The sequence below is a fragment of the Pseudonaja textilis genome, chromosome Z (genome assembly GCF_049901715.1).
Source record: "Pseudonaja textilis isolate UNSWEBS1 chromosome Z, rPseTex1.2, whole genome shotgun sequence".
NCBI lineage: Eukaryota > Metazoa > Chordata > Lepidosauria > Squamata > Elapidae > Pseudonaja > Pseudonaja textilis.
The window spans coordinates 105,802,914-105,826,138 of record NC_142008.1 but is presented as its reverse complement, the minus strand read 5'-3'; the positions used below and the strand labels follow the sequence as shown (position 1 = coordinate 105,826,138).

Genomic DNA, 23,225 nt, shown 5'->3' with positions numbered 1-23,225 from the left:
CACATATATTTAAGGAGAGGGATGAAAATAAACAGCACTAGAACTTAATATAAGGTGATAAGGGACTGCTATATGATAGTTATTACAGAGAGTTGGCTTCTTTCAGCTATTCCCGATGCCTCACTAAAACTGGCATGTCATACCATCCACCGACCAGACCGTAATAAGGACTCTAGTAAGACTGAAGGAGGTGGACTTTGTTTATATATTCATAATAACTGATGCACCAACAGCCGTGTTATAAACAGATACTGCTCTCCTGATTTAGAGATAATGACAGTCATGTGCAGACCCTGCTATCTCCCTAGAGAATTGACAGTGGTGATTTTAACAACTGTTTACATACCTCCTGAGGTAAATATTAGTACTGCACTTGCATATTTGCATATTACAATAAATAAACAACTGAAGATTTATCCTGATGGGGCTCATATAATAACTGGTGATTTTAATAAGGAATGCTTAAAGACTGTATTTCCCGAATTTACTCAATAAGTGACATGTGACACCAGAGAAAATAACACATTTGATCATGTGTATTCTAATATAAAACATGCATATAAAGCAGTGTCCTTTCCACATCTGGGACTTTCAGATCATTTATCACTGTTCCTTATACCAGCATAAACCCCCCTCAGAAGGAAAACTAAGCCTGAAATCAAACTCATCAAGTTCTGGCCAGAGGGAGCACTTGATCAGCTGCAGGATTGTTTCTCAAATTCTAATTGGAATTTATTTGAACAAGATGATTTGGAGGAATATACAGAAACTGTACTGTTTTACATCTTGACCTGTGTGGATATGGTTACTGAGAAAAAGCGCATCCGGATTTTTCCAAACCAGAAGCCCTGGATGAACAAGGATGTGCAATTACTTCTCAGGACAAGTGATATGGCATTCAAATCTGAGGACAGAATTTGGTATAACAAGGCAAGAGCAGAACTGAGGTGGGGCATCAAGGAGGCAAAAAAGGACTACAAAGGGAAGATTGAGGACTACTTCACAAATAATGATCCATGATGGACTTGACAAGGAATTAAACACACCACTAATTATAGGGACAACAATCCCATATCAATCAAAAAGGATGCATCACTGGCAGAAGAATTAAACTGCTTCTTTGCCCAGTTCAAACTGAATAGGTCTTCAAACACACTGCCTCTACAAACCACCACTACTCAGCTGTTCACAGTACAAGAGTACGATGTGAAGCAGGTGCTTAGAGCAGTGAATGTAAAGAAGGCTGCTGGCCCTGGTGGGGTACTTGATGGGGTACCTGGGAAAGTACTCAAAGCATGTGCTGACCAGCTTGCAAGTGTATTTACAAATATTTTTAACCTTTTTCTTACACAAGCCATTGTTCCATCTTGTCTCAAAACTTCCATTATTATTCTAGTTCCCCAAAAGCCCTCTCCTGATACTTTAAATGACTATAGACCAGTAGCTCTCACACCCGTAATTATGAAGTGTTTTGAAAGACTGGTCTTAAAATATATACAAGATGGCCTCCCATCAAACCTTGACCCACACCAGTTTGCCTATCAGAATAGCAGATCCACAGAGGATGCTATTGTCATGGTTCTCCACATTGCACAGAACCATCTGGAGCATAGTGGGAGCTATGTAAGGATGCTTTTCATTGCTCAGCTTTTAATACCATCATTCCAGATATACTGATTAAGAAGTTGCTGGAATTGGGCCTCTCCTCTCACATCTGCTGTTGGATAAAGGACTTTCTTAGTAACAGACCCCAAACTGTTAGGATTGACAGCTATTTATCCTCCACTCTTGCTCTCAGCAGTGGCTCTCCACAGGGCTATGTACCCTTGTATTCACTCTACACCTATGACTGCATTCCTCTTGTCCCACTAACTCTATAATAAAATTTGAAGATGACACAACATTGATGGGACTCATATCAGTAGAAGATGAAATGGCCTGTAGGTCAGAGGTTCTCAGACTGGTCTTGTGGTGCAAGAGTCATAACCTTACCCTGAACATCAAAAAGTCCAAAGAATTGATTATAGACTTCAGACAATGCAAAGCAGAGCTTCTCTCACTATATATCAATGGAGATTGTGTGGAAAGAGTTCGTAGTTTCAAATTTCTAGGAACTCATATTTCTGACAACCTTACTTGGTTGGTCCACACTATGGCCACTGCAAAGAAGGCCCAACAGCGCCTGCACTTTCTGAGACTGCTGAAAAAGAGTGGTCTGGGTGACAAGTTGCTGGTTACTTTTTACCATTCTACCATCAAAAGCATTTTAGCATACTGTGTAATGGTGTGGTATGCTGGATGCTCTGTAGTGGATAAGATGATACCCCATAAACACAGTACAAAAAATCATCGGTTGCTCTCTTTCTTCTTTGGAAGAGATTGCGAAGACCAGACTCCTCTCTAGAGCACAAAAAATCTCCACAGACTGTTCTCATCCTGGTCATTCATATTTTGAATTGTTACCATCAGGGAGATGTTATAGGTGTCTTAAAATGAGGACTAATAGACTGAGAAGCAGTTTCTTTTCCAATAATTGTCTTGAATCAAACAGTACATTTGTGATTTAGTTCTATGTATAAAGTGGCATTTTTAAACTATCTAATTTAATATGTTTTAAATAGGTTTTAGACTATGTTTTTAATTATTATTATTATTACTTTAATTATTTTACTTTTTAAATACTGTGTAGTGTGATTGTGATGTGGTGTTTGGGGCACTGTGCTGGAGTAGCTTTCAAATTTCATTGTATTTTTTCCCTTTTCTCTCTTTTTGGGAAGGTGGATGGATGGATGGATGAATGGGTATGAATCAGAGGTATTCAGCAGGTTCTGACCAGTTCTGGAGAATTGGTAGTGGAATTTTTGAGTATTTCAGAAAACTGGAAAATACCACCTCTGTCTGGAGATTTTACAGTATCATTTCCTCTGTCACATCCACCAAGCCATGTCCACAGAACCGGGAGTAAAAAAAATTGAATCCCACCACTGGTATGAATGTAATCCATTGGGTTACAGAATGAGTTTATAGATTTACTATGTCTTTATATGTTTTATTTTTTTCTGATTACCTCCTTAATCTTTTAATACACTTTCATTTTCACTAGAATTGTATCTATATTCATTTCACTCACTTTCTAAACCAAGATAATCATCTAGACAGAGTAATGATTCAAATTAAGTTGCTAAGTGGAATGGAAGGCTATAATTTGGAACCATTCTCCACAGTTCCCATTTTGTATATCACAAACTAGAGAGGAGAAGGTCTTGCAAATGATTTATTAAAGTAATGTTATAATTTAGGAGCCCTGGTGGTGCAATAATTAGAATGCTGTATCGTAGGCAAACTCTGACCACAGCATGGAGTTTGATCCTGATGGGGCTCAATGTTGATTCACTGTTCCATTTTTCTGAGGTCAATAAAATGAGGGCCCATTTATTGGGGGCAATATGCTGATACTATAAACTGCCCAGAGAATTATGTAGAGCACCGTGGGGCTGTATATAAGTCTAAGTGCTATTTAAATTCTACAGTAAACTAAGGAACATTTAGGAAGAAATTTTAAAATGATGGCTTAAAAAAACCAACCATTCTCACTTCCCAGAATAATTGAATGTGACTAATAAGATGTTTCTTCACAATAAAATGGTGGCAATTCTGATTTTATAAAAATAAAATACATAACTTTAGAGTTATTCTGTTAAAAAATCAAATCATGTTCAATAAATATAAAATGTATATGTACATTTAATTCATTTCGACAAATAATCAGAAAGGTTCATAGCACAACATAATCCTCCTATACTGTGTCAGTTGGAGATGAAGAAAGTGAGAAAGAGATAGAGAGGGAGGGCAAGAGGGAGTAAGGGAGGGAAATGGGAACTGATATTATGTCTTATTAACACGAATGAAGGCAAATATTTATGTCCCAGGATAATGTTGCATGATCCAATCTGGGTCAGTCACCAGGACCAGAGGTTTTGTCTTCTGAGCTGATGGGCTCATACTGGAGCCCATTTTCAGAGAACTCTGCTGAAGCTCTGGAGAAGTTCCTTGAAGATGGGCTCCAGCATGAATCCAAAAGCTTGGAAGACATAATCTTCAATCTTGGTGACTGATCCAGATTGGATCGTATATATCAACATGGTTGAATATACTTGAATTCAAATCCAACTTCCATCAATTTTCACCTAATTTTTTGTTTTCATTTACTTCCAATTATGGAGAATTTAGTGATAAAAAATACTTTAAGCAAAAATATCAATATTTTAAGCTTTATAAAACCCTTGCAAGAGGTAAAAATCTTGAAAAAATCATCACATTAACATTTAAGCAAACAGAAGGATATAATGCTTCCTCAGATTGTTTTACATAAACATGGAAAATAAATTTTAACATAATCTTCATTAAAAGCTGACCTATTGTTCTACAGCTCATTCTAAAGAGTAATGAATAGGAAATATTTCAATAGGTCTTTTTTTCCTTCTAGAGATATCATTATTCAGAATGAATAATGACACAACTGAGTTTCTTCTCTGGGAATTCTCAAAGATTTGGGAGCTACAGATTTTGCATATGGTTTTGTTACTAATACTATATTTAATGACCATAACAGGGAACCTTCTCATCATCTCTGTTGTTGTTTGTGACCACCATCTTCATACTCCCATGTACTTCTTCCTGATGAATTTAGCATTTCAAGACATTGGTTTAGTTTCGGTCATTACCCCCAAAGCTGTTTTTAATACTCTTATGAATATCAGATATATTTCTTATTATGGATGTATTGCTCCTCTTATTGCTCTTTTTTCTTGGCTCTGATATTCCTTTCGTTGCTGTCATGGCCTATGATCAATATGCTGTTATTTGCAATCCTTTACAATATGAAATGATAATGAATAGAATTGCTTGCACCAAAACGATTAGCAGTGTGTGGATCGCCAGCTTTCTCAATGCTTCTTTGCATACCATTGCCACTTTTATTTCTTCTTTCTGTTCTAATATTGTTAATCAGTTCTATTGTGAAGTCCCATATTTACTTAAAATTGCCTGTTCTGTTTCATATGGAACTAAATTTGGAGTTTTAATGTTTAGTATTACTCTAACAGCTGGTGTTCTGTTTTTGTCATTGTCACTTATGTACATGCCTTCTCTGCAGTTATGATAATTCCTTCTGTTCAAGGAAAGAAAAAAGCTTTCTCTACTTGCCTACCAGATGTTTTTGTCTTCTTATTTGTGTTTACTGCTTCTTTTGCTTACCTAAAACCTATCACTGACCACCCATCATTCACTGACTTCATAATAACATTAATGTATTCAATTATTCCATCTATGTTGAATCCAATAATCTATAGTCTGAGAAACAAAGACATCAAAGTCACACTTACAAGACTTTCAGTTCAAATATTATTGCTGTTTAAGAAGAATTAAGTATTCACTTACCTATTTTCAAATTTTAATAGACAAGTAAAAGAACAGACATAGGGTATAAAATCTTACAAAATATCAAAGAAAAAAATAAGCTGGAAAATTCATTTTATAAGATCGAACTAATCGCATGTGTCTGTGCTGCACTGAGAAAGTTCTGACTCTGGGAGGACAAATCTATAATTTTCTTATAAACATTTTGAGAAGGAACTGAGAGAGAATGTTTCCTGCAGGAAATTGCAGCTGGATAGGACCCGGATTATTTTTCCATTGTCTTAACCACTAGCCTATATTCTTTCTGTTATAGTAATTAAATTTATATATTGTGTCTGATATGTCAGCTTCAGAAATAATTATTACAATACTCTGAAAATAATAGCTAACAAAAATTATAATAAACTGTTATTAAATGTTAAATTAAATGGAACTTCAATTAAATATATAATACAAATTATGGATATAGTATGGAAAATTTATTTACCTATTTATGGTACTTATATAACCATCTATCTCATACAATGCAATCCATAAAACATAGTTAAAACATAGCCATCATCCTAGGAATCAGACCAAAGATTTCTTACAGTTCAATCTCCTACTCCCTCCCATCCTAATCTAATGCTGGTGGGAAGAACCAGGTCAGCATGCATCCATTCAGATGGCAACATTAAAGCTAATAGGATGGGAAGATACCTTCAAGAAGAGACAGTACTACAATTGATTTGGTGCTATCTGAGGTTGTCAACCAGCACCTGTTCCATTGTACCTGGAAAACAACTAGAAGTCAATGAAGTCACACAGCTGAGTGAGCCATGGTCCAGCCAAAAGTGTGCATGCTGCTACATTCTGGATCAGTTGCAGCTTTTGGATAATTGTAAAAGGCAAACCCATGTAGACTACATTGGAATAAGTGTAACATGTGAAAACAATGTTTTTTATTTATTTATTAGGAAAATGCATTGATGAAATGTATTTGAAAGTAAATAAACTTATTTGCCTATTTTGTGGAAAATTATCTGAAAATTCTGTCAAAATCAATGTAGACATTGTCTCTCTTTATATCAGAGATAAAAACTTGCATAAAAAGGAAGTTTATGAATCAAAATTGTTACCAGTTTTTGAAGCATCAAATAAACTGTTCAATCCATTCTTTATGCAAAAAGTTAATCTTCTTATATTAAAAGAGACACACAGAGAGAAAATAGTAAATTTAGCTTAAACAGGATTTGGTTAGTTTACATTAGGGGGCTAAAGGCTAAAGCATACAGGAATTTGGCAACACTAGTCTAGTGAAGAAAAGGACCAGGGGAGACATGACAGCAGTGTTCCAATATTTGAAGGGCTGCCACAGAAAGTAAGGGAACAAGCTATTTTCCAAAGCACCTGTAGGCCAGACAAGGAATAATGGATTCAAGAAGAGACTGGAATGTCATCTGTCACAAATGGTGTATGGTTTCCTGCTTGGGTGGAGAGTTGGACTAAAAGACCTACAAGGTCTCTTCCAACTCTGTTAATCCACAGCAGTAAACATTATTTAAATATTTGGGACTTAGATTTATCCAAATTTATCAATAAAATAAATCATATTCTTTGTGTACTATATATGAGTACACAAGGTGTAGTTGTAAAATACAACCCTAATTGCTTTGATCTATCTTAAATGGAACTATAAATGGTGACTGCCCTGCAGAATTTATTTATTTATTTATTGCTAAATAAAGGCTAAAATAAAAGCTTATCAGAAACTGGATATTTCTTATACTATAGGTCAACAAATATTGAGTAGGTTACAAGAATCTCTGTGTTATGATCATTTCTACAGTCATGCATCTAGTCCTTAACTTGATGCAAACAAACATGGCAGCACAATTTCTCATAATTTTGGGGGTAAGTAAAGCAACAACGCAACTTAAGTAAATCATAATCTAAACCTAAAAGAAAGCTTGAAGACAAATGTTCCATTTCAAAGTGAGAAAAAAATTGAAATGTTATAAATTAATCATCAACAATCATCATCAAAGTAAAAATAATGGAAAACTAGGGAAAGGAAAAAGGGAAGAAGGGAAAATGTGGGGTAGAAAGAAAAAAAAGAAAATGTGTTGACTTCCAACTCTTTTTAGCAAAGTAGAAGATAATAACATTACAGCCTCAACTTTTTACTTCCACACTATAACAACAAACCTTTCTAATTACCAAAACAAAATCAAAGTCAAAATCCTCCTGGGTGTAGGTAGAAATAGAGAATTTTCTAATCTGATATGCTCACTATCCTATTTTCTAAGGACAATTATACTGATTGCTGAATGAATATCAACCAAATTGTTTTAATTATTAACAGTAATTATGCTGAATTTGAACCTCTCATCAATAATAGCAAAATACATGTTACATGGGAACAATAACATGTTATACTTAACATAATAAAAATATCTACAATTATGAAATGGATACATTTTTTATTTAAATTTCTTTAAAAAAAATGGATAGTGTAAGAGCCATCTATTTTTTGGTTTCTGAACCTGCAAATTAATCCTGCCCCCACTGTTTAAGTAATACAAACCCTTGGGCAATGACTTAATGAATCTCTGTTGTTATGTTTGCTTTTTTTAAAAAATCAATCCACTGTGACTTTTTTATATTGTGTATGGAGACAATAAAAAAAAACTTGGGGGACATGGCAAGAAACATTAGCAAAACTCTCACTGAAATACTACACAATATAAAATCTTACTGATATATGTAGAAAGACAATAAGGAAAAAAGGTAAGAAATCTGCTGGAATAAATATGGATGAAGATGGTAAGTCATTCACTTAATTTTATTTTGCATTATTCACTATTTCTCCCTTTTTTCCCTTTAAATACTCATAAGTCTTCCCATTCCTTTCTTTTACAAAATAATAATTAATAAATAATTGTACATTTTAGCTACTATAGAGGAATGACTCTTCAGGGACTTTTACTTAAGGAATGGGATTAAAATAAATAGCAATTGAATACATCTTAAATTAGCTAAATAGAAATAAAGAAAGCCTTTCCCCACAGTAATTTGTTTCACTTTTCTCTTGTTACTATTTAAAATATTTTTACTTATTCAAAGATATTTTTTTTTTTTTTGGCAGGATGGAGTTGTAAATTTAACCGACTGAAATTTAAGCTTAAGATTTAAGTGTTTTCTAAGCTTTAGTGTGACTCTATTTTAATTTCTCATAAATTCCTTTCCCCCTATTCTTAAAACTTAGAACCCTTTCCAATATTTGGAAATATTCTTATTCACTTTATAAACCAAGATAACTAGATAGAGTTCTTGATTCAAATTAAATTATCAATTAAAATTTAAGGTTTCTTTAAGGTTTAAATATTTTCTTCCCAGTACAAATTTTGTGCAGAACAAGATACAAAACAGAGGGTCCTTCAAAGTATCTTTTAAAGTAATGCAAATCCTATAGTTCCATGAAGGACAATAATGAAGAAACTTTAAGATATCGGCTTAAAAACAAATATCTCTATCTACTGCTCCATTGCTATTAAATGTAACGTTCAAAAACTAATAAGATATTCCTAGAACTATTAAAGGACAGAGCTCAGAGGAGATTATAATTCTGAGACAGACTGAATTGACTAAATTCAGATGCACAGTTATCGAGCTATTCTGGAAAAAAAACCAAAACCTGTTCTATGTATATAAAATGTTGTGTTTTATGGTACATTGAATTTGTTTCAACAAACAAGCAAAATAGCATCTTCAACAGTATCAGTTAGGTATAGATAGATGATTGGAGTAGGGAAGGGGAGAGAAAGGGAGGAAGGGAGACAACGATCTTAATTATGTCATTTTGATATGGTTTAGTATACTTTAATTCAAATTCAAATTTTAACAGCTTCTTTCTGACTTGAGAAGAATTGGAAGGAGGGAGAGAAGGAAGGAAGGAAGGAAGGAAGGAAGGAAGGAAGGAAGGAAGGAAGGAAGGAAGGAAGGAAGGAAAGAGATAGTAATCTTAATTAAGTCATATTGATATGTTGAACATACTTGGATTCAAATCCAAGGCACTTCTTATTGACTTGGGAATAAATTATATTGTTCTGGCCTCTCAGTTATGAAGAAATTATATTAAAAGGTACTAATAAAAACAAAACAAAAAACTCTCAGTTGTTTCTAAGGTAAGGACTGTAAAATGATACTTTTGTGGCAAAATACAAAATCAAGGGTTAAATATAAATTGCTTCAAGGTGCTAAGGAAATAAGGGTATGATTCCTGCCCAATTTGAAATTACACTGTGAGGTACAGCATGCTGTTTGGTTTAGATGAAAGATTGATTAACTTTAAAAAATAAACTGCTATTGGAGTAGAAGATTGTTATTTGAATGGTACAGTTTTTAATGGTATGAGAAATCAAAAGTTAATGTAACATTTAAGAATCATTTTGTTAAATATGCCATTCCTAGTTTTTAGAATACATGTAAAATAAGGTTATTTCCTAAATTGCTTTTATGGGTGTCACTGCAATAAACTTTTTTAAGAAGAGAGATGATATCCAAACAACCATGGATGACATACGCTTATTTGTCATTTTGTAATAATATAGATTTTAGACTCAAAATAAACGAAGAATTGAAAAAGCAAGGCTATACTTGCCTTTGGTTTACATATATTCATTTGTCTGAAAGATTTAAACTGGATAAAATGTTCTTTATATATTAAAAATGATGAACACATTCTTGACAAAGTTTATAAATTATTATTAAAATTTAATCTTGAAGATGCATATGTGAAAGATTGTATGGTTAAATAGGCTAAAAACTTCAGTTATAATTTTAAGCTTTGATCAATGGAAAAATGTGAATATAAGATTTGAAATTTAAGTTGAGGCACAATTTGAAAGCTTTTTTTTGATAAAATGGTGTATCAATGGTATTTAACTTTTTGATCTATTATCAAAGATGAATAAGGATGTTTCAAACAAATGTTGGAAATGTAATGTAATGGAAGGTACTTTTTAATATGTTGGGTGATATGTAAGAAGGATAAGAATTTTTTGATTTTCAAAAAATTAAAATTAATGAAAAATGAAACCTGAAGCTTTTCTTTTAGGGACAGCAGATGTTTTCTTGGAAAGGAAATATGAGATTTTGTTGTTGTATATGACATCAGTTGCAAGGTTAATATATGTCCAGACATGGAAAGAGTTTATTCCCAAAACGGAAGAATGGACTTTGAAATTGGTGGAGCTAGCTGACATGGCAAAATTGACTGTTTTGCTTAGAGACAACAATTTATGACTTGAAGAATATTGTAAGCCATTTTTCACAACCTCAGTTTCTATAGAACAAGGTAGAGGTGTGATGGTCATTCACACTGGGTGAAACCAGGCTCAATAGCAATAACTGTGAGAGGGATCTTGGAGTCCTAATGGACAACCAGCTAAATCTGAGCCAGCAGTGTGCAGCAGCAGCCAAAAAAGCTAATGCAATCCTAAATTGTATTAACAGAGGGATACAATCAAGATTAAGGGAAGTACTAATACCACTCTATAAAGCCTTAGTAAGACCACACCTAGATTACTGCATCCAGTTTTGTTCACCACATTATAAAAAAGATGCTGAGACTCTAGAAAAAGTACAGAGAAGAGCAACCAGGATGATTAGGGGACTGGAGGCTAAAACATACAACAAACGGTTGCAGGAACTGGGCTTGGCTAGTCTAGTAAAGAGAAGGACCAGTGGAGACATGATAGAGATCTTCCAATATTTGAGGGGCTGCCACAGGGAGGAAGGGGTCAAGCTATTTTCTAAAGCACCTGTAGGCCAGACAAGGAATAATGGATGGAAACTGAACAAGGAGAGATTTAACCTGGAAATAAGAAGAAACTTTCTGACAGTGAGAACAATCAACCAATGGAACAGCTTGCCCTCGGAAGTTGTGGGAGCACCATCACTTAAGACTTTCAAGAAGAGATTGGACAGCCATTTGCCAGAATTGGTGTAGTGTCTCCTGCTTGGGTGGGGGGTTGGACTAGATGACCTACAAGGTACCTTCCAACTCTGATTACCTGTTATCTGTTAAACTACAAAAGTGTGTGAAATAATAACCTCAGTTATGTTACATTGACATAGTTGAACATATATATATTCTAATCTAGCTTTCAATCATTTTTCTATGATCTGATAAAAAAGAACTGATTTCTTTAGACTCCCAATTCTGATGAAATTAGTGTTAAAAATGCTGTTAACCAAAGAAAATATCATAGATCTCGAATCCCAAGACTATAAAATAGGCATAAGACTTGATAGTTGTTAAATATCAACCTTGAACTTTAACCAAACACAATTACAAACTTTATTGCTCAGAATATTTTAATAAATATGAAGAAACAAGTTGTACTCTAATCTTCTCTAATCCAATGCTCTGATCCAATGCTCTCCAATTAATGATGGGGTATTGAAATATGAAAAAAAATATTTTCATATTTCATAAAATATGATTAACAATTATTTTTCTTGTTCTTTCTAGAAATATCATTATTAGGAATGAATAATGATACATCTGGTTTTCTTCTCTGGAAATTCTCAGAAATTTGGGAGCTACAAATTATGCACATGACTTTACTATTGATACTCTATTTAATGACATTATCAGGGAACCTTGTCATCATCTCTGCTATTGTGTTTGACCAGCACCTTCACACTCCCATGTACTTCTTCCTGTTGAATTTAGCCATGCAAGATATTGGTTCCATTTCAGTAATTGTCCCGAAAGCTATGTTTAATTCTCTTATGAATACTAGGACTATTTCTCATGCTGGATGTGTTGCCCAAGTCATGTTCTTTTTGTTTTTCTTGACCTGTGATGTATACCTACTAACTGTGATGGCATATGATCGGTATATTGCCATTTGTAACCCTTTACAATATGAAATGATAATGAATAGGAAGGCCTGTACCAAAATGATTGGCAGTGTATGGACAGCTGGCTTTCTCAATGCTTCATTACACAGTACTGTCACTTTTCTTACTCCTTTCTGTTCTAAGATTATTAATCAGTTTTACTGTGAAATCCCTTATTTACTTAAGCTTGCTTGTTCTAGTTCATATATATATGAAATTGGAGTTATGATCTTCACTGGTACATTAGCACTGGGTTGTTTTATTTTTGTACTTCTGACTTATATGCATGTCTTCTCTGCCGTTCTGAGAATTCCTTCAATTGAAGGAAGAACAAAAGCCTTCTCTACTTGCCTACCACACATTATTGTTTTCTCCATTTTTTTCTTTACTGCTAGTTTTGCTTATCTAAGAGTCATATCTGACAGTCCACCCCATCTTGATTTCATAATTACAATAATGTATTCCATTGTTCCACCCATGATGAATCCATTAATCTACAGCATGAGAAACAAGGACGTCAAAATTGCTCTTTCAAGACTTTATGCTGACATATCACTGCAGTTTAAAGAAATGTGAATTGTGTACTGAGCTCGGTTTTCATTTAATCAGGAAAGGCAAAAATAGATATATGGTATAAAACTTATATAACCATTCCCCCATATATCAAATGAAGAAAAAATGCAACTCTTTCTTAATAGAAGAAAATAATTTTAGGACATGGAAAGCACTTATATGTTAACTGTATTAATTGTTTACTGATTCCTATACTATATAGATACTACAGAGTTCATGCCTGACTATAACTCTACTATAGAGTTCACTGTCAGTCACTGTGTAGTTTTCCAATGTTCATACAAAATATGAATATTCAATGTCCTATTCTTTATGTTCTATATTAACATTCTCCAGATCCTGAACTCTGATTGGTCCGCACGGACCACAACCTGATTGGCTGACTAAACAACTGTGATTGGTGCGCTAAGGGTCTACCGTGATTGGCCGAGCCTATCACGGGAGATTCAAAGCGCTGTCATTGGCTACCGAGCCGCTGGCCAGTGCTATAAGAAAAGCCACGTGGCTCGCATATTCAGAACAAAATATAAAATAAACAGCTGACTGTTCACTGTGAGTCTCATGTGTCAATGAACCTGATCTACCCGATCTAACACTTTAATATCTAAAATCTGCATGTCAAATTGATTTAACAATAACAAATATTTATGTTAGTATCCGATGTCATCATTTGAGCATGAGAAAAAGATTAAATTGTTCATTTTCATAATTTTCCAATAGATTTAATAGTGTCATGAGACTTATCCATTCTATTTTTATCGCTAAATGGTGCAATTAATTTCAAAAGGTCCAGGAAGCAGGATTTTATAGAATTTATATATTGCTCAAAAGGTATGTAACATGAAAAATGAAATATAGGAATACCATATTTTTTGGTCTTTCATTAACAACTACACCTTTTTCAATTTTTGAATTAAAAACCCATAGAATTTGGGGTATATCGTGTGTTTGGAAATCTTTTCTAGATAGAAATTTTGTATGGCAGCTTAATTTCATCCCAAAAAAATCTTTTATAACAATAACTACATCAGAGGCTGAAAAACACCTTTTTCTATAAATTATATAATCTGTTGAACCTGTAAACTAAAATATATGCCTCGGTGACTTCTTCTCTAGATAACTGAAAGACATACCATTACTATATGATACTACCTTTAAAAACCAGTCAAAGATTTGAAGTAGTCTAGAAAGAAATGGCAAAGGTATTTATGAATAAATTATGGTAATGCTCTGGTAGCAGCTTTGGTACATGAGCTATAGATATAATAACTAGGATTTGGGTTGCAATCATAGTGCTGATGATTGTCAAGTACAATCCCCTTTATAGAGAACTTGTCAAATACTGTAACAAGAAAAAAGTTTCTCCTGTTGCCTTGTTTTTCCTCTCATTTCTGACAGAATAGTCATGTTTATAATCCCATTTATCAATCATTGTCAACTAATGAGGTCCAGTAGTTACATCTTCTCTGATCTTGCTATTCACTTAGATATTGATGAAAGGTGTAGTATACACTATCTATGAGTTACTTTTGTTGTCATTATGATTGTTTCTTTGTTTGGACATCTTTTCTTTTTCATGATTCTGTTATTTTGACTTATTATATTTTAGTTAATGTAGAACCTTTTATTTAAACTGAGTGATGGACTACAAATCAGTCATTCAATCACTTCATTAATTGATCAATCAATGGGTCCCCATTGGGCAAAATCATAATATGTCTCTGTGATAAAAATTTGGAAGAGAAATATCAGGGTTAGTCATTTAAAAAAAATCATTAGTAGAAAAGATATTTTTAATCTGTTCTTAACTGAGCATATGAACTTTGAAAAAATATTTAAAAATATATATGGTACCTTAAAACCATAGCAGGGATGCAGGCAGGCAGATGAAAATAGCAATAGCAATAGCACTTAGACTTACATACCACACCTTAGTACTTTACATCACTCTCTGAATGGTTTATGTCAGCATAAAAAAATATTTAAAAATGTATATGGTACCTTAAAACCAAAGCAGGGAGGCAGGCAGGCAGATGAAAATAGCAATAGCAATAGCACTTAGACTTACATACCACACCGTAGTACTTTACAGCACTCTCTGAATGGTTTATAATGTCAGCATATTGCCCCCAACAATCTGGATCCTCATTTTACCAATCTTGGAAGGATGGAAGGCTGCATTACCCTTGAGCCTGTCAGTATCTAACTTCTGGCAGTGGGCAAAGCTAGGGGAGAAAAGGCTTTACTTTTTTTTTTAGTTCCTTTTTTTAGTTCCTTTTTTTTTTTTAAGATTGAGGAGGGGGGAGTGAAATTGAAGGAAAGTAAGTAGCACTGCTGCCCAGAGACTTGGATACATTGTTTCTTTTTTCTTTCACTAGTTTGTGTTACAATCAAAGACTCTGAGCTGTGTATTGGAAAAGATAGAGATGAGCATGGTGGATTGTTTATTCAGGTGCTCATTTCCGAATAGATAGCTGGAGTCTGGAGTTGAAATTGAAAGAAAGAAAATTGAAGTGACCTTGAAAAATTCTGAGCTGATTTATCAAAGAGCCTTGGATATTTGGTGGCAGAGGCTTGTTTTATATTAGAACTGCTTTTTACCTTTTGCCTCCCTTTCTATCCCCACCCCCACTAGTGGAGCTTTTTCTTTTTCTCTTTAATTGGATTTTAACTTTTTAAACCAGGAACTAGAATGTACACCTTTTATTTTGGGTTTTTTTTTTTTGTTTATTAAGAGGAACATACAGAATATTTTTCTTTTTTCTTTTTTTTCTTTTTACATCTGCTATTGCAACTAATTGGATTAAGATATACAAGTGTCTGCATATTTTTTTTCCCCATTTTTCCTTTGGAATGGCAATTGCTTGCCTTCATTTTTTTTTTTTTTCCTCCCCCCCTCTTTTTCTCTCTTTTTCTTTACAGATAAGCATTACAAGATGAGTAGAAAGATGACAGTCCCAGCTTCTTCACTACCAACTCCCTCACCATCTGGAGAACAATGATCTATACAGACAATATTACAACAGGAAAAAGAGAAAGAGAAGGAAGTGACATTGCAGATAATTAGGCAAGGAATTCAGAAAATTGAGCAAAAAATTGAAAAGACAGATGAAAAAGTGGAAAATATTCAACAGATGATGATGAAATATGGAGACAGATTCAAAAAAATTGAAGAAGATATACAAAGATATAAGAAAATTGGAGATATTGATATTCATTTGAGTGATGTTGAGAAGGGCAGTTTGAACCATTAGGATGGGAATTAGACAAATCAGAATTTTATTTAAGATTTCAAAATATAGAAGAAGGAAAAGGTGAAAACCTTGCTGAAATAATGGCAGAAAAATTGCCAGAAGCACTGGAAATAACCAAAGAAAAGATGATGGATGGGATGGACAAAGTGTTTCATGTCTACACAAGATATGCAACAAGGAACAGATTACCAAGAGAGGTTCACATTAGATTTACTAAGAAGATTATTAAGACACAAAAACTCCAGGTGGCAAGAGAGAAAACACTAAAATATAAAGATAAAGAAATTGTGGTGCTGAAACAGATACCATGAAGAATAAGAGAGATGAGAAGAGAATATTTTTTCCTGACTAAAGAGTTACTTAAAAGAGGAGTAAACTACAGATGGCTGATGTAAGAAGGCCTCTTGTTCACTTGGCAGGAACAAAGATACAGAATTGACACAGTTGGAAAAGCTGAGCTATTCTACTTAGAATACTTTAGAGAAAAGGAGGAGGAAGAAAGAAAGGAAGAATCACTAATTGAGTTCCAAGAGGAGTGTATAGCAGTAATTGAAAAAGAAAAAGGAGAAGGTGCAGTAGGCAGTGAACCCAGAGAACAGAAAAGAAGGAAAGTATTTCATAATTTAGAAAACTTAAAATTTGATATAATCTGCTTACAAGTGGTACATATTAAAAAACAACATGAATTCAAGGAAAACTAGGGAAATTATTTACGTCTCTGGCACAATCTAAAAAAAGAGGTGCGGTACTACATATTAAAGAAACAATTTTGGCTGAATTAATTTACACAGATGATGATGGAAGGATTTTGATTGTAGAAATAATGGATAACAGCATTAAAACACTTTTAATTGTAATTTATGCCCTGAATGATAAACAAGAAGAATTCTATAGAAAATTACATATAAAAATAATTGAATTGGACTATATTAATACTTGTATGATGGGAGATTTTAATGGAATAATTAATGACCAGTTGGACTATAAAACACAGAAAACAATGAAGAAAGTTAGAAAGATACTCTTCTTGGAATAACAGGAGAATTTAATTTAAAAGATGCATGGAGAGAGAGAAATGCAGAAAGTAAGCAATATACTTCTTCTTTTTTTTGAAAACAGTTTTATTAATTTTAACAACAAACAAACAAAAACAGATAAAACATAAAAACATCATCCTTTCCTTCATGAGTTTACAGACAGTGTATCGGTTGGTTTATCACTTTTTTTGTGCATCCATTTCATAGTCTCCATTGTAGTTATATTGCATAATAGCTCATATTATCAATCAACAATTATATAGCCTGATATTATTATTAAACAATCATTTGACTATAATTTTATTAATTAATAGTTTAGCGAGATAACTATAGTTTACTTAATTTATTTTATAGCAAATCATAAAGTCATACCAAGTCTATCTTAATAAAATTTTATAAAGATAATATCATAGAAAAAAAGGAAATATGTATTCATTGTTTCCTAAGGTTCTAAATATTCTATTATTATATTTTATTATCCAACCATTGATAGAAAAGGTCCCAAACTTCATAGAATTGTTTATCTTCTTGTTCTCTAATTTCAAATGTCAATCTATCATTTCATACATTCCAATATTTTCTTAATAATTTCTTCCTAGTTGGTTATTTTTCTCACTCTTCCAATTTTTAGTAAATACAATCCTAGCTGCTGTTAATACATTTACAATCCATATATTTCAAATTTTTTATTGTATGTATCTGAGTAAGATTCCCAATAAAAATCTCTGGTTTTAAATCTATATGTTTCTTTGTCATTTTTTCCAACCATATGACGAATTTTAGTCCAATATTTTCTAAGTCGTCCTCACAAGTCCACCACCATATGGTAATAACAGAGCCAGGTATCTGATGACATTTCCCAACACTTTTCAGATTTATTCTTGAAACATTCTTGCTGATTCTTGTTGGGAAATGCCACCTGTAAAACATCTTATACAAATTTTCTTTATATGCTGTTGACATTTGTCATTTTATAATTTGAGACCACAATTTTTGCCATTTCTCTAAGTCAATCCCATATCCAAAATTCTTCCCCCCAGGCAATCATTGTTTCTTTAACTTGTTCTTCCTCAAATTTAATTTCAGTAAATAACCATATAGTTTTTTAATCACTTTTTCATCAGTACCTGTCAAAATCTTATCTAAATCAGTCAATTTATCATAAAATCCCTCTGTTTTAGAATCTTTAACATACCTTGAGTGTATTTGCACGCCTATGAAAACCAATTCATCTTTATACCTTGTTCTTCTAAGTTTTGCATCGTTTTTAAGTTCACCTTTTCATCCAATATTTCCCCTATATCAATCTGTTTGTTCCTTCTTGTATATATAGGATAAGAAAAAGCTTCTAATAGTTGATAACCAAACTGGGATTTTCAAATAACATTACTGTCTCTTAATTTTCTCCCTATTTAACCATAAAGACTCCGTATATAATGCCTTCTAAAATAGCCCTGCAATTTAGTTCCTAGTGTACCACAGAAAGCATGCCAGCCCAGTAATAGATCATGTCCTTTTCTAGTGCAACAATCTAGTCTTTCTTAATGTTATCATTCTTTAGCCCATCATCAATTTGCAGCTTGATAATACAACTCCCAATTAGGAAGGCCAAATCCTCCTCTAATTCTAGCATCTTGTAGAAGTTTTAATTTTATTCTCACTTTCTTGCACTGCCATATATACTTCAACACAATTTTATTTAAATCTTCAAAATAATCTTTGCCAAGTCTAATTGGTATTGTTTGAAACAAATATAAAATTCTGGGTGGGATATTCATCTTGATTGTTGAAATTCTGCCTATCAGTGACAGTTGTAGGTTTTCCCATTTCTTCAAATCAAGTGCTATCTGCTGTTTGAGTTTAATATAATTATTCTCTTTTAATGTACTACATCTTGTTGTCAAATATATCCCCCAATACTTAACCTTGTTCATAACTTGGATTTTCAACAGGTGTGCCAATTCTTCTCTTTGTCTTAGTAACATGTTCTTTGACAGAATCTTTGTTTTTTTTTATCTTTATTTATTTTCAAACCAAATTCCAATCTAACCGTATGTCTCTAACTTTCAATAATTTTAAAGCTGTCTCTAGAGGGTCTTCCAGAATGAAAACCAAATCATCCGTAGCAACATGTAGTTTAAATTCCTCCTTTTTGATTTTCATTCCTTTTATATTTGGTCCTCTCTAATATTTCTATTCAACACTTCCAAAGTCAATACAAATAACAAAGGTGATAATAGGCATCCTTGTCTTGTGCCCTTTTCTTATGTTAATAGAGTCTATAAATTCTCCCTCTAACATTACTTTTGCTGTTTGCTTATGTATATGGCTTCTATTGCTTGAATACCATTTCTGGCAAAACCCATCTGTTCCAGTAGTAGTAACATAAATCTCCAGTTCATTATCAAATGCCTTTTGGGCATCTAGGAATATCAAAGCCATTTGTTTTTTCAGGGTGCGCCTCATAATATTCCAAAGTGTCTAGAATTACCCATATATTGTCTTTTAATTTGTCTCTTTGGCAGGGAACCCATTCTGATCGGGATGAATAAAATTATTTAAGTATCTTTAAGCCTTTCTGCCAAAATTGAAGCAAAAATTTTATAATCTGCATTCAATAAAGAAATAGATCTATAGTTCTTGATTTGTAATGGATCAGCCCTTCTTTTGGAATAAGTGTAATGTAAGCTTCTGACCATGTTTTAGGTATCTTCTTATTTGACATAACTTCATTCATGACTTCTAGCAATGGAATGTTCAACGATTCTTGTAATGTTTTATAAAATTCTGCCGGTAGCCCATCTGGACCTGGTGCTTTTCCATTATTCTGTCTGTTAAGTGCTTCGGTTAGTTCCATCATTGTTATAGTGCTTTCTAGCATTTTTCACTCTCATCAGGTATCTTAGGTAGGTTAGCATTTTGTAAATACTGTTTAACTTTTTCCTCATCAATATCCTCTTGTTTATATAGTTGTCCATAGAAATCTCGGATAATTGCCTTTTTCTCCTTATTACCATAGCACATTTGGCCTTGATCGTCTATTAACTGTAATATTTTCCTTGATTCTTTCTCCTTTCTCAGTTTGTACACTAACCATCTACCTGGCCTGTTTGCATCTTCAAAATAGTTCTGTTTAGCACTTCTAATTTTTTGCGCCAGTTCTTCTTTCTCTATCTGACCCATTTTATGTTTAATTATGTCCATTTTAAGTTTAATCTCTTTTTTTCTGTGGCATTTTCTGTAATTCTTTTTCCAGTTTTTTATGGTCATCTTCTAAGGCTTTGATAGTTTACCTCTTCCTAATGTTCTTTTTCTTTGTATAGTCTATTATTAAGCCTCTCGTGATATGCCTTCATTGTATCCCAAACATTCTGTATTGAAGTATCTTCTTTTTTTATTTTCACTAAAGAAGAAGGCCAATTCTTTCTCCATCCATTGTGTAAAGTCTTTTTCCTTTAAAATAGTATTATTTAATGTCCGTCTAGATCTTCTTTTTTGTCCTTTCCATTTAATTGTCATTGGAGTATGATCTGCCCATGTTTTTTTTCCGATATTTATTTCTTGGATATTAGATATTAATTCTGTTGAGGTCCAAATCATATCTATTCTGGATCATGATAAATGTCTATTTTAGTAAAAAGTATATTGTTGAATTTTAGCATTTCTTTCTCTCCATATATCTTTTAGGTTTAATTCATCTATCATTTTGAAAAAGGATTTAGGGAGAGTCTTTCTATTTGTCTTGTTGCTGTTGCTGTATAGTCCAGTTTATTGTCTACAATCCCATTGAAATCTCCCATCATAACTATATTAATATAGTCCAGTCCCAATATTTTCATATGTAATTTTTTGTAAAAATCTTCTTGTTTGTCATTCGAGGCATAAATTGCCACCAGGAGTGTTTTTGTATTGTTATCCACTATTTCAACCATTAATACTCTTCCCTCTTTGTCAGTATATATCAATTTTGCTGTAATAGTTTCTTTAATATATAAAACCACTCCTCTTTTCTTACAATGGGTCCGAGAAGTGAATATTTTCCCTAATTTTGGTCGTGCCAGTAATTGTTCATGTTGTTTTTTAATGTGTACTTCTTGTAAGCAAATTATATCAAATTTTAACTTCTCTAATTTATGAAAGGTTTTTCTTCTTTTGATAGCTGAGTTCAGTCCATTTATATTCATAGAAATCAATTTTTTTCCCCTCCATGATTATGTTTTGTATTTAGGTCTAACAGCTCTCATAGATCTTATTTCATGTTGTTCTTTGGTCTCCACTTGTCCACACTACTGCACCTTCTTCTTTTCCCATCTCCATTTGGTCCTCTTGAGATTCAGTTGAGATGATCTCTTTTCTGTTTCTATTTCTCTTTTTCGAAAAATTGATTGTAAAATATTTCTGCTTTCTCAATTGAGTCAATTCTGTGTCTCTGTTCTTGCCATGTAAACATTAATCCTTCTGGAATCAACCATCTATAATTCACCTCCTTTTTCAATAACATTTTAGTCAGGAATCGATATTCTCTTCTCATCTCTCTCACTTTTCTGGGTACTTGTTTTAAAACCACAATCTCATTGTCTTTATATTTCAACGTCTTCTCTCTTGCCACTTGTAGTATTTGTGTTTTGATAGTTTTCTTTGTAAATCTGACATGAACCTCTCTTGGTAGATTGTTCCTCATCGCATATCTTGTAGACTCGATATATCTCATCTACTCCATCCATCATCTTTTCCTCTGATATTCCCAGGGCCCCAGCCAAGATTTCTATCATTATTGCAGCCAAGTTTTGTCCTTTTTCTTCCTCTATATTTTGAAATCTGAGATAGAATTCTGACCTGTCCAACTCCCACTTCAACATCCCACTTTTGTCTTGTTCAACCATTGTTAATCTTCTGTCAATATTTCCAATTGTCACGTCTCTTTCCTTATCTTTCTCTTCCATTTTTTGGAGTGTCTCATCATATTTCACCATCATTTGTTGAATATTTTCAATTTTTTCGTCGGTCTTCCCAATTCTTTGTTCAATACTCTCCGTCCTTTGTTCAATACTCTCCGTCCTTTGTTCAATATTCTCTGCTCTTTGTTCAATGCTTTCTATTTTCTTTTCAATGATATCCCATTTCATTTTAAGTTCTTGAATTCCTTGCATAATCATCTTTAAATCCACTTGTCGTTTATCTTGCTTCGACATTATCTGGGTTAAACGTTGTCCTCCAGGTGTTGGTGAAGCAGGAGCAGAAGTTGAAATGCCAGAAGGTATGGGTTTCTTACTCATTTAGGTAACTCAGGGTCTTCAAGCTCTTTTAATCCAATTAGTAGTGTGGTCAATTATGATCCAATTAGGAAAAGAGAAAAATAAGAAAAAGACAATAAAAAAAGCCCAAAGCCCAGGTTCTTTCATTCTGGCACAGCAGTAGGCTAGCCCCAAATTTGAAACTAAAACAACTGTAAAAGTTTGACTCACAGATGAACACAATACAGAAGCCTGATGATGGCAGATGAGATTCTGCCAAAACGTTGCTACAACTTTAAAAGCACAACTACAATGATGTGGGAAAATACCCAAACAAAGCTGGATGCCACACACACACACACACACACACACACATTCATATTTATATTTCTTTATATATATTTTCTATTCAGCTTTGTTTGGGTATTTTTCCATGTCATTATAGTTGTGCTTTTAAAGTTGTAGCAACATTTCTGCAGAATCTCATCTGCTATCATCAGGCTTCTGTATAGTGTTTGTCTGTGAGTCAGACTTTCACAGCCGTTTCTGTTTTAAATTTGGTGCTAGCCTACTGCTAGCCTACTGCTGTGCTAGAATGGTTTTTTCTTCATCCTGATTGGTTGGGAGTCTTGGTGTGTGTTTATTGGTCTTGGTTCTGTGTTCTGCTTGATTGGTGTTCCTAATATTTTCTGTCTGTTTTGTAGCTTTTTTTGTCTTGATTGGCTGGCGACATTGTGTTTCCTGTATTGGAGGCTTTTAGTGTGGCTTGGCTCCGAGTAAATGGATGGCTATCATTTATTAGGAAGTTAGGTTTCATC

The 23,225-nt window shown here is 33.4% G+C and overlaps 1 protein-coding gene, 1 long non-coding RNA gene and 1 pseudogene across 2 annotated transcripts in view; all 3 read left to right on the top strand.

Moving 5' to 3' along the window:
• Positions 1-23,225, top strand: part of LOC148124208 (uncharacterized) — a 465,649-nt gene that overhangs the window by 332,766 nt on the left and 109,658 nt on the right. The gene's annotated exons all lie outside the window — the stretch shown is intronic.
• Positions 4,504-5,427, top strand: LOC113448528 (olfactory receptor 14A16-like; annotated as a pseudogene).
• On the top strand, positions 11,929-12,885 carry LOC113448527 (olfactory receptor 14J1-like). The gene has a single exon (XM_026719244.1). The coding sequence runs from the start codon at positions 11,953-11,955 to the stop codon at positions 12,883-12,885; it is 933 nt and encodes a 310-aa protein (XP_026575029.1). The 5' UTR covers positions 11,929-11,952.